This window comes from Acromyrmex echinatior, chromosome 11 (genome assembly GCF_024713525.1).
Source record: "Acromyrmex echinatior isolate Ae372 chromosome 11, ASM2471352v2, whole genome shotgun sequence".
NCBI classification, from domain to species: Eukaryota; Metazoa; Arthropoda; class Insecta; order Hymenoptera; family Formicidae; genus Acromyrmex; species Acromyrmex echinatior.
The window spans coordinates 102,321-120,393 of record NC_141862.1 but is presented as its reverse complement, the minus strand read 5'-3'; the positions used below and the strand labels follow the sequence as shown (position 1 = coordinate 120,393).

The window sequence follows — 18,073 nt, the reverse complement described above, 5'->3', positions numbered from 1 at the left end:
GGATAATAGCATCGTGTATCGACGTTGATTCACATCTGGGACATAATCAAGTGCGTTCGACCTGTGGCACCCACCTCAGAGCGATAACTACAAGAGCGATGTCAGTTGGCCCCCTCCCAATTTCTTCTTTCCTTCGAAATAAAAGAATCTTGGGGCCTGGACGTAACACCAGATTTAATCTTTTTCTCATATTTTCTTGCACTCAAACCGCATCCTACTTTGAGTTTATCCATTACCAGCTCTCTCATAATTATATATTTTGGGATGCAGAAATCTAAGTTGAAAATCTACCTAATGTAATCCAACATTATCTTTTCTAGTACTCCTTTTTTCTCCCAGCCCCATAATTCCATACTATATACCATTACATTTGTATCAGATATTTAAATAGCATCCATCTTCTACTAAAGTCATTTCTGTATAGCTTTTTTCCCCTAAGCTCCATACCTTTCTTGCTACCATTTTTTCTTTTCTACTTATTTCTTTAATATGCCTCTTTTATAATCCCCATTTCTATCTATTAGGTGTTGGAATTAATTCGTAGCGTTTTACAAGTGATGGGAAGTACTTTCATTAATGTATTTTTTAATGCTCATGTGAAATAAATAACATTCTTTCATTAAAAACGCTACGAATTAATTCCAACACCTAATAAATTGAAACCCAAAATATTTAAATTCCTGTACCTCTTCTAGTTCCTTATTTCCCCATTTTCATTTCTCTTTTTTTTTCTCCTCCTCTAGACACCATTATTTTCGTCTTTTCTGTGCACAGCTCCAATTTCCTCCCTTCCAAAAATTTTTTGCTCATCATATCCTGTAACGCCTTCCTATTAAAAGCTACTAAAACTGAGTCATCCGCACATGTCCATTAACGACCATATCCTATCCTTCCTCTACCTCCTATTCCTCTTTTCTCTAATTCATTATCTATGTCCGCAATATATAAATTGAACAACAATGGACTCATCACACAGCCCTGCCTTATTCCTTTCATTGTTCTGAATTGTTGCGTGTATCCTTGCTTTGACTTTATCTTTATCTCCGTGTTTCCTCATACATCTTCTCTATCTTCCTGACCAAATATTCACTTGCGCCCTTGCCTCTAAGTGTCTCCCAAAGTGTCTTGTCCTTGTCCACCTTATCAAAGACAGCTTTTAAATCCGCAAATATCATATATATTTTTTTCCTCCCTTTTTTTCCGTGACACCAGAGAGAGAGAGAGAGAGAGAGAGAGAGAGAGAGAGAGAGAGAGAGAGAGAGAGAAAGGAAAGCTGGGAAAAAGAACTAACTCGAGCACCGCAATTAACGCTTGCAATGCGACAGTACTCCCCTCCCACGTAAACGTTAAGGAAAGAAATACTGATTAAATTATCGCTAGAACAAAAATAAAAGAAAATAAAATTAAATGAAACAAACAGTAAGTAACTTATGCCTGTTGATCGCTTAATATAATATTGCGCGAATTAATCCTTAAGTCTAATAGTTTTTCGCTTGGTTGCTGGACCAGGATATGTTTTTGGTTCATATTGCATTGGAATATTACTTGAAGACGGGGACGCAGTGGACGGAGTAGTGAGTCTTGAATTATTAAATAAGCGGGTTTAAGTCTATCGACAATGGCGTTGATGCGTCAAAGCTGTATCCAGCGTGAATATAATTTAAAAACTATAAACTTCATGTTAATAATTTGCTTATTAAAATTAAATATAATTTTTCAAATTGTAAAAACAAGTGTTACTAGTGTAGTGTTTTACAAATATTTACAATCTCATAACAATTTTTTAAATTGTTTTGACGGATTTACTATCATTTTTCCGCTTCATTGTATGAACATAGCGCACAAAACTGGCGTGATGGAAAAGTGCGGAAAAAGGTACACTGAAATCGCACGTAAAGCATCATTATTTTTTTTTATCTTAGTATTTATATTTATGCACTCAGATTTTGTCATTTTGCTTCATTTGTCTCGATATTATGCAATTCCATCATATTAATCAGCATCAAATTATTTTAACCTCTCAAAATACGATGGTTTATTACAAGGACAATGACGCACTCGCTATTCCGCAACATCAAATGTAGAATAGCGTTGAGTGGTTGTTTCAATGACGCATTCTCTATTCCGCACTATGTGATTTCATCCTCCGCCCCGTAAACAATAAAGACAAGTTCACATGCGAACAATTTTTTTACATTTTTCCAAACTTGTTTTTTTCTAAAACAAACAATGCGAAAATTATCCCTTTAATTATTTTTTATGTTTTCACATTACTATTACACTAAAAAATAATTTTATAAAAGAAAAAAGAATGAACACGCATGGACATATTTCATATATAATTATACATGTTTATGAATATTTATGCGTATTTAAATATATTTATACATATTTATATATATTCATGCATGAAAAATTTTTACCGGGTTATTGTACATATTTGTTGTACGTACTTGTGGCATATGTGAAATGATCTTGGACGAAAACAGCATTTCGACTTATGGGTGTATGGAAGCATATAACAGTTATTCATTGATAATTTTTTAATAATTTTTTTTTAATCAAAGAATTATTATGAGAGCCAAACATTGAGTGTTCACGTATAAATCATTTATTCAATTAATACATAATGTAACAATGTTTTTTTAAATCCATATTTACATCTTTCAAATAAAGGATCAATTCAAAATTTCTTTTTATATATAATATATATTTTTTAAATTTGTACATTCATTAATGCACCGACGAGATACTATTAAAGACCATTAACCCTAGACAAATTTTTGGCAGTATAAAAAGGGTCTAAAGAGCACCTGGAGGTAATTAAAAAATGCTTACATTATCGACAATTGATATAAATTTGCTATTATTAATATAAATATTCGGCTCATACATTATTAAATTCATGATTTTTTTATTACATAAATGTATTCCATAAATAAATATGCATACCTACTTGTAAAGCTGTAATATCCTATATATTGCAGAAAAATTACAATTTTTTCTTTGCAGTTATCACCTCTGTTGATAATCAAACTTTGACGATACACTGAAATCATAATTAAAGAACAATCAAGTATTATCGAGTTCTAAATGCTTAAATATATCTACTAAACTAATAAATCATAAAATTAGTACAATATTATCAGTTTTTAATCACTTCAATATTCACACGGACGCGAACTCCCGTAGGTATGTTGGTTTTTAATAATATCTCGTCGATGATTAATGCATATAGATGTTATTAGTCTATTTTTCCGTAGTTTCACGTTATTTTTGTTGTGCATAATCACATCAACTTGACAGGTCCAATCATAATATCGTTTTTGATATAACATTATGACTTTGCACTTTACACGATACAATTAATATAATTATCGTCAAAAATTTATTGTGCTGTTAATCCATTTATATGAGCGACATTCGAGGTTAATGATATATGAAATCACGTGATTCGTTTGTCGCTGAATATGAGCGACGGGCGACACCATGAACACTTACCTTAAGAGTTAAAATTAACATCTATTGAGATTAGGAAATTTGTCACATAGATATATATAGGCTGTGTTTCAAAGTTCACTGCCAGATAATTTCTGCGCTGGCAATGAATTTTGGAACTAAGTAGACCTAGCATCCACTGTACTTTTCTATAGTATATGCTGGGTTTGCCGTTTGGCCATCGACTATTAAAAATATTCTTAAAATTGTGATTTCAGTGTTATCGTTAAAGCTTGGTTATCAACAGAGATGATAACTGCGAAAGGTTGAAACGTTTCAACAATTATTTTAAAGAAAAATCGAGTATAATTGAATTTTAAATGCATAAATTTTAAATGCACACGTTTACTAAACTAATAAATCATAAAATTAATAAAATATCAGTTTTTTTACTCTTAATCACTTCTATATTAATAAGGCTAACATCCGTAAGGATATCCCAGGTAACAGTCTATCGTTATTTTGATGTCAATATATTTATGAAGCAATATATTTGGTTACAATTGGTCACTGACGTCATACGTCAATTAATAAGTGACGTATATTCGACGTTAATTTTAATACGTTAATAAGTCTTTGCAATAATGACGTGATGTGGATGTTAAATTTATCATATATGTATACATATGTAAATAATTATAATTAAAGAATTTATTATTATTGATAGGAATTTATTATTACTGCAGGATGTCTCTAGAAAAGCCATTTGAAATATCTAGACTCGTTACTTATTTATTTTATCAAAAAATGATTCGTATGAAATTTATGTATATATAATATTATTTACATCTGATAAGATAATATTGAAAATGTTTTTTATCTACAACAACTATTAGCAATATAATTCTCACATTCAACTCTTACTGCATGCAGATAGACGCGGAAACATTTGCACTTCTTCTTCTTCTAATTTAGTATAGCTCTCGCCATCGGAATGACAGCGATTCTGGCCAGACATGAACGGCCAGACATGAACAACCATGTGTTTAATCCGACAGCTAGGCGCTTACCATTCTGGAGGTCGATTCTGTATCTTCAAACAAGGTGAAAATTATAAAAATGAGCAATTTACTAGATGTTGACCAATGAAATTATTAATTTTCTAGTAAATTCGTTCACTTTTGTAATTTTCATCTTGTTTCAAGATACAGAATCCCTTGGGAGGGAGCAAAAGAGTTAAGATTTCTCCCGCTCCTGTTGCAACAAGTATATTTGTTGGGAAGAATCAAATATTGAGATTTAGAGGAAACACATTTGCATTATTGTAAAATGAGAATACGTTCATAATTTAAGAAAAGTGCGTATTACGTAAGAGTGAAATCACACAGTGTGGAATAGAGAATGTGTCATTGAAACAATCACTCAGCGCTATTCCGCATTTGATGTTGCGGAATAGCGAGTGCGTCATTGTTCTTGTAATAACCGTATTTTGAGAAGTTAAAATAAATTGATGCTGATTAATATGATGGAATTGCGTAATATCGGGACGAATGAAGCAAAATGACAAAATCTGAGTGCATAAATATAAATACCAAGATAAAAAAAATAATGATGCATTACGCGATTTCAGTGTACCTTTTTCCGTACTTTTCCATCACGCCAGTTTTGTGCGCTATGTTCACACAATGAAGCAGAAAAATGATAGTAAATCCGTCAAAGCAATTTAAAAAATTGTTATGAGATTGTAAATATTAATTGTAAAACACATTAAATACTACACTAGTGACACTTGTTTTTACAATTTGAAAAATTATATTTAATTTTAATAAGCAAATTATTAACATGAAGTTAGTAGTTTTTAAATTATATTCACGCTGGATACATCTTTGACGCATCATGTGAACATAGCACACAAAACTTGCGTGATGAAAAAGTGTGGAATAGCGTTGATTAGTTGCTTTAAAGACGCATTCTGTATTCCGCAGTCCTATTCCGGACCGTCTGATTTCACCCTAAGAATGCGTTCTGAGTAAACGCATGCAGTGTATATGTAACATTTATCTCTGTTCATAGAATAATAAAGAAAGATAAAATGATACATTATGCACTTCTTGCGTAACTAAAAGATGTTCATTGATCTAGAAGTCTTATGTTATACAGCTTATGTCATTTTGTGTGTGATGGTTTAGGATGTAGCCACACAAACTCGCATAGCTGCAAAAACGTATGCACTAAGAAAATTACTCAATTACATTTTATGTGCGTCTTTATAGAAGAAATGCGATTGGATAAATTTCCTTATGCATATGTCTATGCGGCTATAATATGCAAGTTTGTGTGGATATGTTAGTCGCAGCACAGATTCTCGCAAAAATAATGCAGAGTGCATAAGTGAATCAACCAATCGAAATTCTTTTCTGTGAAATGGGAGGAAAAGAAAGATTGTGATTCCCTTTGCGGCACAGCAGACTTTGTGTCCTATATATATGGCACTTTTTTAACCTCAGTTTTTTATGTTTTTTATAAAATTTCTAATATATTACTACAATGAAAAGAACATTATTAGTTTTGTAGAACATCAGTTGTTATAAAAAAACTGCCCAGCAAACGAGAATGGATTGAATATTGGGTTCAGATTTTCAGAAATATTGATTCATGAATGTTAAAATAAATGCTTTTCAATCCTGAATGTAATTTTATTCATTTAGGGGAATTGCATGGAGCATATTTCTATATAAAAATAATATAATATTAACTTTTTCTGTGCACAACACACAATTATGAATACTGTTCAATTCAAAATTTTGAATAGGAAATGCAGTTTTTCAATACAATTGCATCCAATTGAACCTAATTGAATCCAATTGAATCTAATTAAATCTAAAAAAAGTATTCGCTATTTATATATAAAATACGCATTCGGATAAAAAAAAATTTCAATCCATTTTAATCCATTCTCGTTTGCTGGGCGTAGAAACATTCCTATTATTGACGAAATATTTTAATAATAAATAAACTTGAAAAATTCATCCCTTTTAAATGTGATTGTATGTAATCAATAATCGCTAATTAGCCGAAAAAAAAGTCTGAGAAGTTTTTTTGGGTCGCTGATTACGAATCTGAAATCAAAATTAAAAAATTCCAAATGGCAGATCGAATCATTTTGGATCCGCCATTTTTAATTAATTTCGAAAATCTGAGGTCAAATTCATAATTAGCGACTTCGAAAACCCCCGAGTACCCGGTTTCATCCTGATCAGGTCACTTCTTGCAAATCGGTCTGCCATTTTAAATTTTGAAAATCTGACGTCAGATTTGTAATCAGCTACCTCGAAAATTCCCGAGTAACAAATTTCAACTCAATCCTACGTAAAAAGAAATATGTGCTTTAAAGAGTTAATTAGCTTACATATTATTGTTATACGTTATGTAAGAATCTGTGCTTTATGGATTTTCTACAATAAGTAATTATCTAAGTTTTAAATACGATAGAGAACGCCAAGATCGGTCAAATTTTGCATGTTACAAATAATACATTATATATTTTTTTATTAAATCAATTTATTCCAGATATAATTGCGAGCAAAATATAACATTCGATTTCAACACAATCATTCTGAAACGCTAATAATCTCCCTAAATTAAATTAGAAACAAAGTAAGAAAGAAAATAAGAAATTGATGGCGAAAAATATTACCTCAGCCAGGCTCCTGAGCGAGGATCCTCTCAGAATATAAGAAGAATAATTAACTATGATTGATCGATTTCTTTTGGCTTAAGGCTTAAATCTTATGTAATGATCTTATGTAATGATCTTATTATACAATCTCCCCTCTCCCATCATGTTTTGAACTTAATTGCTTACAAGATGTCAGGTAACACGTATTTAAAGAAAAGAAAAAATATATGCCAAGTGTATAAAAAAAATATTGAATAAATTCTTCTTAATAAAAAATGAATATAAAATAAATGTAATTAGCCAAGTATTTCATTACGCAAGACACATAAGGTAGACTGGAAGTGACTAAAATTATCAATGTATTATAGTGAAGAAAAAAACTTGGCGTGTCCGGGTAGCATTAATTATACTTCTGTGAATATATTATTTCAATATAGTATTTACATTATATATTAAAATATATAATGACATAGTTTGCAAGACATGAAAATATACTCACAAATAATAGACGTGATATAAATTATGCAGAAAAATATGTAATAATATTATAATTATATTTAGATATAGAAATATTAATCATGAATATATAACGAATTTACAAGATCAGTAAGCAATTATTGACATCTTTTCTTTGTTGAATTATTATTTTCATGCGTATAACTGTAGAATATTGTATGTAATATTTTCATTAATTTGCGTATTGCAAATAATTTACTATGATAACATATGTTATTAATATTAACTATTGCTACTAATATTAACTATGTTATTAATTGCTACTAATATTTACTATGTTATTAGTACTATGAAAACATATTTTGTTTTTATAGTATGGAAATTATTTGCGATACAAATTAATAACATATATTTTTATATTACAAATAACATAATAGTAATTAATATAAAAAATCCTATCTCTAATAAAGATCGAGCATTTATAGGATTAAATAAAGTTCTTTAAAAGATAATCGTTCTAATTTTAATTTAAAAAAATTTTTATTATAATAAAATAGAAGAAATTACAAAAATTACGAAAAATTATGAAATTATGGAAAATTTTCCTATTCCAAAACAAAATATGAATATTTGCTCGTGTATATAATCAATTCAAGATCAATAATTTAAAAAACGAGCAATAATATTAGATAGAAAAAGAATCATCGCAAAATTAGGTTTTTTCATTCCGTTTTTTGGACTAATTTTGAAACAAATATTGTGCCAAATGATTAATCATGATGAGACAATAATCGCATAAAATTTTTAAGTTGAGTATATGATTAGTTTACGAAATGTAGAAGTCGAAGTGGTGCCTGTTGCTATTAAGAAAGTATGACACTATTTGTATTTTCACTGACTTAATATGCATGTTAAAAAATAGTATTTTAATGTTTTTTGGGTTGCTGATTGCGAACGTAAAATCTAAAATCTAAAATTGAAAATAGCGAATCCAATATAGCCCGATATTACGAAATTCAAAATAATCTGAACAAATATTGCTTCTCGGGGATCTTTTAGATTGCTGATTATGAATCTAAAATCTGAATTCTAAAATTCAAAATGGCGGATCCAATATGGTGGATGCAGATACCCAAAAACAAGATTTTTTTGTGAAAATCGAAGAGCTACGCGTTGTTCACATCCGTTGTTTTTAAAAGATTATAAAAAAGAGTCAAGGAATGGTTTAGGGTTTTTAAAGGATGGATGACTAAAAAAATACTGGAAGATCTTCTACGAGGAATTTACGAGATTTTAGAGTTATTTTCAGAATTTGTAATAAGGACCTCTATAAGCAAGAGAACTATTCATGAAATATATTTAACTACAATATATTAGTGTTCACCATCCTGGATCCGCTATTTTAAATTTTGGAATTTAGATTTTATATTTGTAACTATTTTTTAATTTGAATATTAGGGCAATAAAAACACAATAGTATCAAATATTTTCGAAGGATAGGCACAATTTTGATCCCGTATATTTCGCAAACCAGTCATATGCTCAACTTAAAAATTTTATGCGATTATTGTCTTATCATGACTAATCATTTTGACTCAAAAATCGAGGTCTAGAAAACGAGCGATTTTTGCGGTGGCTCTTTAATTGTAAAAATTATCGTTTTTTAAATTATTGACCTTAAATTGATTATTAAAATCACTTAAAAAATTTTTGTACTAATAAAAGATTTTACATGATGCGAGAAGTTTTTTGTGTAGCGATTACTCGAAATACGATTCTAATATCAAAGAGAAGCCTGAGAATTATGATAATGAATATGTTAGCTAATATCCGTTAGCTATTATATCATTTTGGACGGCACCATCCTTTATCCTTGTCCATGTACACCAAACATCATGCGATGAAATATCAATTATAATTTTGCATCCGACATAATACATTCTTAAGATAAGAATTCGATAACAATGAACATAGATAGATTACAACATTAGATACGGTACATCAGAAACCAAGTTATTTTATTCTTTCGATAACTCAATTGTTTTATACATTTTTATGTAAAACAATATAGAAAAAATTATATAAAATAATCATGCAAGAAAAACAACTGAGATATGTAATGCATATGTATGCAGTATTAAATAAATGACCTTGTAGCCAAGCAAAATTACGCTACAGACGTGTGCATATCTTTTATCAGTCGATTCTAGCAGTTCAGTTGAAAATTGATATAAAAAATTAGATGGTGTAAAAGATCTTACATACATTTGATCCTTTATATGTATAATTTATTTTTATATAATAATATTATCTATGAACTGATCTATAAACTCCCATCTTTTTAAAAGCTTGTCATATAGTATCTTTTTTCATCATTACTACGTACATACTATATACATGCGTAAATTCCTAGTACGATAAATTGTTTTTCTTTAACGCCATAAATGGCAGTAACAACTCGTCGTTCAGTAGTCTTGTTTTGTTACTTACCTGAGTACACTTGTGCGCTATCATTTGCCGGGAAGTGAATCGCGGAAGTGAAATTGAACATAGTATTATACTTATCATCCTATCCATCATCATGTATTTAGCTTAAAATCAATCATAACATTATAAATGTTATGTTTAATTCTGATTTTTATATTTGTCGGAAAAAAGTGTATGACACAAAAAAAATTTTTTCTTGCTTAAAAAAGAAATATTTTATATAAAATTATATATATAATTTTACATAATTATATTATAATTGTAATATAAATGGACATATTTAATACATAAATATATATAATTATATAACTTTCTATATAATAATATATATATATAGGGTGTTTGGAAATAATCGCCAAATATTTCATGAGCAGGTAGAGAGGACTAAACTGAGTCGAAAACTCTTCTCTCATTTTGCAATTTTTACAATAGTTAACAAGATATTAATTAGAAAAAATTGCCAAATATTGAATAATTTTTTACTCAAATACTATCAACTTTACAGAAAAACTGCAAGAGACGAAAATCATTTATTTTCTTCTCATAAAGTGAGAATTTTTTCAGAATTTTTTCAGAATTTTTCTGAAAATTTTTTAATATCATATTTTCTCATGTTGGTAAAAAAAAAAGAAAATGCAGTACTAAAAAGTTGATAAAAAATTCTGAAAAAATTCTTAGAACTTTATGAGAAGAAAAAAAATGATTTTCGTTTATCATAGATGAAAGAATATTTTTCTTATAAATTTCTTTATTTAATATAAACCGGTTAATAAAAACTGGATAAAGAAGCAAAGTAATTATACTATACAATTTTTATTGTGTATACGCTGCGTATGATCAATAATAAAATCCTTGAATAATAATCATAAATATGGAATGACATCAGAAAAAATTAGCTAAAGACTTTATAAAAAATTTGCATTCTGGAACTTAAATTTGATAGATTAATGAATATTAATCGATGTGATCATAATTCAAGTACGACAGCATTATATAAAATGTAATGAAAGAAGTAGTATTAACAATCTTAATTCTACTTTATTTATTTATATTCAATACAGCTCACAATTTATAAATTTTTGGTGTAATTGGTGTGTGGTAATACTGTCTACTTTTGTTCCATCTATCACTGGAAGTGAACTAAGCTGTTCACTTCTAGCTACACAATCGACAACAGGAATATCTTAATGTCACTTTATACATTATATGTATATATTTTGATATTTGTTTGTATTAGCCTAGGATAAAAATCACTATGCAGTACGTGGAATGCCTACGTGGAATTAATCTCTCTAAACAAATAAAACTGTTCTCCTTCCTAATTAATTATTAAATCGAAATGTATCGCTTTCTAGTTGTATTACTTTTTTATGAATCATATTACATAACAATTCTAAAGAGATCGTGTTGGACTTCTCTAATGATAAAATTAATTCTTTAAAAGGACGAAAGTTTCCTTGTCGCTTTGTCATTATTCATGATCAAAGAAAGGCCATGAAGGTACTTGTTTTGCGAGATACCTTCTTCATTTGATGTCATCGATCTTTCTAACTTCGCATGCTTACTCTAAGAACCTCTTTTTTTTGTTTTTCAGACAAAACGTTGCAGAATGAAGTTATTGTGCTTCTTTCCAGAATTAACAATATCACGCTAAATATTTATTTATAATACAAAGAAAAACCAAGTTGATTTTGTGAATTCGACGCTTCAATAATTTAACGATGTATTCACCAAGTATTGTACTTTGTTTTGTTTTTGTATTTCTGCTTGTTGCTTCGTTCTCGGAGTTTCAGGAAGATTTTATGAATGACAATGAGCAAAGTGACAACTCAACAGTCCAGTATGATTTTCTCATAAATTCTACGAAATATCAAAATGAAGAGGCGGAACTAACACGATGCAAATCACACGGTGCAAATCACGAAAAATCTGTTAAGAATAAAAATCAAATACAATATGAATCTTGTATTAATTCTACAAAAAATAATTGCAAGAATGACTCGATGCGATATGAGTCTCGTGAGTATATAATAAAAAATCATGAAGACAATAATCAGACATCTATGGAGTTCTGTACGAATTCGATAGAGATCGATAATTTCACGTTACCAGAAATTAATGAAAATTTCATCAAAACTGAAGACAAGAACAATTCCATATCATACAAACGCGACGATTCCAACAGAACAGTTATCTTTGTTAAAAATGAAGAGTGCAAAGATAACATTACTTGCATTCAACTCTGTTGTCCTTATGGTTATAACTTGACGGTAAAGGGACAATGCGTCGAACATGGAGAGGATACGTACGCTTTTCCAAACAAACAGAAGAATGATTCCGGGGATGAAATACTTGACGAACTATTTTTGACTGTTCGTGATCCATGCATTGCAGAAGAACGTGGTCGCAAACTTGTTTCTGCCAATACATACTTGTTTCTCACCGATGGCTCTTTGTATATGAATACTGGCGAATTCATTTCACCAAAATCTTATTGCTTTGCCATTTTATTTCGGAATGTATATGACGTGATCGCCTGCACTGATCAGACAAGACTTCCAGTATATATATCCGCGTGCCACTTACTATCTTTGCCGTTCCTACTGTTGACGTTCATAGTATATTCCATATTGCCAGAACTCCGGAATATACATGGTTATTCATTGCGTGCACACGTGGGTTCATTATTCATCACATACGCGATTATATATCCTGGCCAACAAGTTTCTGGATTAGCTGAAATGAAATATTGCGTTGCACTAGGTACAGCATATGTAATTATATCGTCCCATTTTTTCAAAAATGACACAAAAAATTAAGTGTCAGAAAAGGAGACAAACTATTTTTTATAACTTGACAGAAAATTATTAACTAATAATCAAATAATATAATGCAATCAAACAATAATAAGCTTCTTTGAAAATATATTTTTAAAAACATGATCAAATGACATTTTTATTATTTTGTTTTCGCAACAAAACTATTCTTTTTAAAAATTAAATGCTTATACCGGTCAAAACTGAATCTTTAATGCTTTAAATAATTCAATGTGAATTATATATATATATATATACACATGTATAAAATTGCCTCGGTAGTCTAAAGGCTCAGGACGCTTGTATATAAAAGATCTAGCCGATTCTACTCCCAGCCGAAGTAATATTTTGTATAAATTTACAGCAGATTAACAACTTTATAATATGACGCCTAATTGAGTATTAAATTATTAAAAATTTGCTGTAATTTAGTATAGGGGAGCATTCTCCGATGATTTTGACCTTGACATATGTGATCAAGGTCATGACCTGTAAAAGATTTTAACCCGCGGTTGTCCTTCTTTAAAAAGTTATTAACAATCAAAGTTGTTAATTATTGTATCAAAAGTTGGATGAGTCTAGACAGGACAATGTTGAAACCCACGTGCAACAGTACAATTATAAAAGTCGTGCGCCCCTTAAGCACGGAGGGAGTGGAGGAGTGAGAATCGCTTCGCGTGGAAAGTAAAAACCTATGTAGAATAGTATTTAATATTCTAATCTTCTTAAGTATGTATAGCAGAAACAATACAATACACAATTAATTTTGAAATCTTTTTTTATTAATAATTTTTTAACGAAGGACGACCGCGAACTAAAACTTTTTGAAAGTCACTTGGGATCATGATCTTAACCACATATGTCAAGATCAAGGTCATCGGAGAGTGCTCTCCTATACTAAATAATTACCAAAATTGCTTGTCAATTTAATTTAATTCGTGGTATTATTACAGTAGTTTAATTACAGTCCGGAAAATCAATTCGGCGCGCAATTTGAATAACTATAAATTTGATATATATGCATACACACATACTCTGTGTGTGTGTGTGTGTGTGTGTGTGTGTATAATTCACATTGAATTATATAAAGCATTAAAGATACAGCTTTGACCGGTATAGGCATTTAATTTCTAATTCATATTGGTTGTGTTCTCACATATATGGTCTAAAATAAGATTCTTATTGTTTATACCCTTTTAAGTTATGAGGATGTTGATGTCTTATAAAATTTTAATAAATACGAATTGTTACAATTATACAAATACTAATAATTTATCAAAATTGACATAACTCAAAACATTATTAAACAGTTTTTATATTTACCTTGATTAGAACTCTAAAAATGATTAAATTCAAAATAAAACAATTTCTTCAAATTTCGATCATCAAAACTGTCTTGATTCTAAATATTTTTTGTAAAAGATTCTCTTTTTATTTACAAAAATAGTATAATTCAAAATACATTACTCTTTTAGAAGGTGATTATAATTTTGTTGAAGATCTTAAGAGAGAGACACAAGTGCTATTTGGCAACGAACCATTAAATTAATTTACTTTTGATAATTAATAGAGATAATTAATCTTTATCTAATTTATTCATAATAATAATAACTAAGAAATAACATTTTTAAGTTGTGATACTTTTAAAGTAAGCCTGGAATGATCTAATAATACAATAATGTGTAGCTTCTATATATATATATACACAATATATATATATATATATATATACACAATATATATATATATATATATACATAAAATTAGTAGTCTAGGTATACGTATTTCTGTTTTTCTAATAATTCAATAAAATGGAAATTATTAAATTTTTAAAAGAACAAATAATATAAAATAATATTTAACAAATATTTAAATATTGAATTATACATTACGTATTCAATAACTTCCCAAACAACATGAGTAACTGTTTGTTGACTTATAGTTGACTTTTAGTCGACTTCGTGTTGTTTGAGTCACATTTCTACATGTAGATAATTTTCTGATTTAAATATAGAAATTATACAGTGAAGCATTTAATTTGAAGATCTCACAAATAGATATAGTCATAATTATAAACTATAAATAATTGTCATTCTAATATATGCTTGATGATTAACACATTATTTAATTGTATCTTTTCAGCATATATCTTCAACTTCTTCTTTTTGTCAAGTTTTTTTTGGCTAAATGTAACATGCTTCGATATTTGGTGGACAGTTAGGTAAGTAATATGTTTCATATAATATTATATGCACGATGGAAATAATAAGATGTAATTAATTCAATTAATTTAATTTAATTAGTAAAATTAATTTAATTAATTTTAAACGCTTTTTAAATGAAACTTGATGTTTAAACTAACAGTTGTTATATGTGAGCATGTTCGTTATATAATATGTATGTGTGCATAAAATGGCGGATTCCAATTACTGCGCAGAATGTGACGAAAATGTGTTCGAGAAATGAGCACGGGTGTATATCAATCGCCTACATCACTAATTGACTAATTTAAAATAATATAATCTCATTAAGCAGTGAAAAATTATTACGGGGTAATGTGAGTGACGTGTGCAATTGAATTGTGTGTAAGAGCGCCGCTCCTAGTGACCACACTTTTTCACTTCCATCATGATTATACTCTGATGAGAAAATTTCACTGAAATTATTTAACGTTTTAGAACATTTTTCAGCAAAATTTCAGCGTTTTAAAAAATTTTAGTTTAATTCCAGTGATTTTTAACAAAAAAAATTTATTTTTAGCAAAATTTCAGCAAAATTTTGAAGAAATTTCAGTTTATCTTCAGAGAAATTTCAAAGATTTTTCTATATATTAGCTGAAAAAATAATTTTCAGTGAAATTGCGACAAATTTTCAGCAATTTCGCTGAAATGTTCCAAAACGTAGAATAATTTAAGCAAAATTTTTTCATCAGCGTACGCAATCCTGTGAGAAATGACACTGGAATCGATGTCGAATCGATGTCGAATTTGATGATTTCAATGTCGAATCAACATTGATGTCGATTGAGCCGATTCCATTGTCATTTCTCACTGGGAAGTAATGTTATACCATGTACAACACAATATTCACCAGGGAATAGAAAGTTACTTTTTAAAAGTAACAAGTTACAGTTACTCGTTACTGAATAGAAAAAATAACAAGTTACTATTATAGATATACACAGAGACAACAAGTTACTATTATAGATATACATTATAGACATACACAGAGTGAATTAAGTCAGAGATGTTTTTTTCCTGAAATTTTGGATGGGATAAAAGTAATATTCTATCTAATTGTCCGATGATTACTCCCCTTTTTATGTACTAACGGATGATTCGAAAAATAAATTAAATATCTCCCTGAATTAGTAGGTTTTTTAGAAATATCGAAGATAATTTTTCCTTCTTGTCTCATTAGTTTGACATCTAAAAAGTTAAGTAGTAGACATATAAAAGTAATGTCAGATATTTGTAATTTTGCGTTTTAAGAATATTGTGAATTTACTGAAGATGGCCAGATTGTGGCCGAAATGTCTAATGTTTTATTAATGTAATGATAATTAAATATCACAAATAATATCTTGTGCTGTGGTTTTTATGCTCTCCTTTTCATAAGTTTTAAAAAATATTATGCGCCTATAGGCATATGCGTGTTGTGTGTAAGTTTTTATGATTATTTTATAAAGCTTTAATTTTAAAAGGAGAGATAAGATATTTTTATTTTCAAACGCATGTATTATATATTGCATAATAATTTAATTGTTATTGATTAAACATAAATCGCATTTTATAGAGAACTCCGTTCGCATCGAAGAGGAGGAAATCATTATGAAAAAAAGAAGCTTATAATATATTCGAGCTATGCATGGGGAGTTACCATCATTCTTAACATTTTCTGCGCCATTATGGATAATATTCCCAATCTACCAGAAAATTTGGTTCGACCAGAAATTTGCGAAAAAAGATTTTGGTACGGTGGTAAGTGATACCGACAAATATTAACGTTAGCAGAAAATCAATATTTAACTGAAATCTTGATTAAAGAGTACCAATTTTCAAGAGTTTCGCGACCATTCGGGAATCATTTTATTTTTATGTTTTCTTATGTATTGTTTTTTTTGTAGAAATCGAAAATAATCATATAATAACGCCAAACTTAAGGAAAAATTGATACATTGAAATAAAGTGAATAAAGTGCTTATTCGTATCATTATAAAATCACTATTAGTTATGCCTTATTGATATATAAATTGATTCCAAATTGGAATAAATGCGAGTAATATTACACCATAAAACATTAATTAGATTATATTTTTCATTAAGACATTTGTTATAAAAAAATTAATAATCTCATGAAAAATATTAAAACTTGAAAATACAATAATACATTAATTATTGCTTTCCAACTAATCATCTTTACGAATCATTTCATATTTTTAAATTCGATTTATATCGACTGTAACATATTGTTAATGGGCAACGAAAAAGTTCTCTTATTTAAAAAACAATGATAAATGATGAGATACCCTCTTTTTTTTCGAATTTGAGTCCGAAAGTGATAAAGTTACATCTCCTATTTACATATTTATATGCATATATATATATATATATATATATATATATATATATATATGTAAATATGTAAATATATACATATATATGTAAATTTGTAAATTTTTTTATAACAAATGTCCTAATGAAAAATATAATTAATGTTTTATGGTGCAATATTACTCGCATTTAATTCAATTTGGAATCAATTTATATATTAATAAGGCATAACTAATAGTGATTTTATAATGATACGTAGGCTGCTGGAAAAGTTTCTGCAAATAATATGAAAAAAAATATGTAAAATAAATAATGGCTTTATTGTTTTTCGAAGTATTCGCCTTTAAGATCGATACATTTTTGGATATGCTCGAACCAATTTTCGAAGCATTTTTTCCACTCTGTGAGGCTGTAACTTCAGAAATCAGTGTACGAAATATTTCAACAGCTTCAGGTGACTCAAATCGCTCATCACGCATCTTCTTTTTAATGTTTGGGAACAAAAAGAAGTCATAAGATGATAAATCAGATGAATACGGACAATGAGTCATCAATTCGACATTTTTACTGGATAAAAAAATCAATGGTTTGACGTGCTGTGTGACAGCTGGCATTGTCATGATGAAGGATGATGCGACGATTTC

General features: G+C 28.8%; 1 protein-coding gene and 1 long non-coding RNA gene across 3 annotated transcripts in view; one reads left to right on the top strand and one right to left on the bottom strand.

Moving 5' to 3' along the window:
- Window positions 1-1,048: 1,048 nt before the first annotated feature.
- The window catches only part of LOC105154370 (G protein-coupled receptor Mth2), a 34,815-nt gene continuing 17,790 nt past the window's right edge, over window positions 1,049-18,073 (top strand). Inside the window, exons 1-4 of the mRNA XM_087410859.1 lie at window positions 1,049-1,574; window positions 11,655-12,823; window positions 15,019-15,097; window positions 16,672-16,856. Of these exons, the coding sequence (XP_087266985.1) occupies window positions 11,782-12,823; window positions 15,019-15,097; window positions 16,672-16,856 (1,306 nt within the window). The 5' untranslated portion in view covers window positions 1,049-1,574; window positions 11,655-11,781. The remainder of the gene's footprint in view (window positions 1,575-11,654; window positions 12,824-15,018; window positions 15,098-16,671; window positions 16,857-18,073) is intronic.
- On the bottom strand, window positions 1,689-3,492 carry LOC147907961 (uncharacterized). 2 transcript variants are annotated; one of them, XR_015546554.1, is made up of 4 exons: window positions 3,139-3,492; window positions 2,953-3,049; window positions 2,454-2,813; window positions 1,689-2,217 (listed from the first exon to the last, which is right to left on the bottom strand). It is a non-coding gene; the product is annotated as an uncharacterized LOC147907961 (long non-coding RNA). The 2 variants fall into 2 exon arrangements; XR_015546553.1 differs by having other exon boundaries at window positions 2,957-3,049.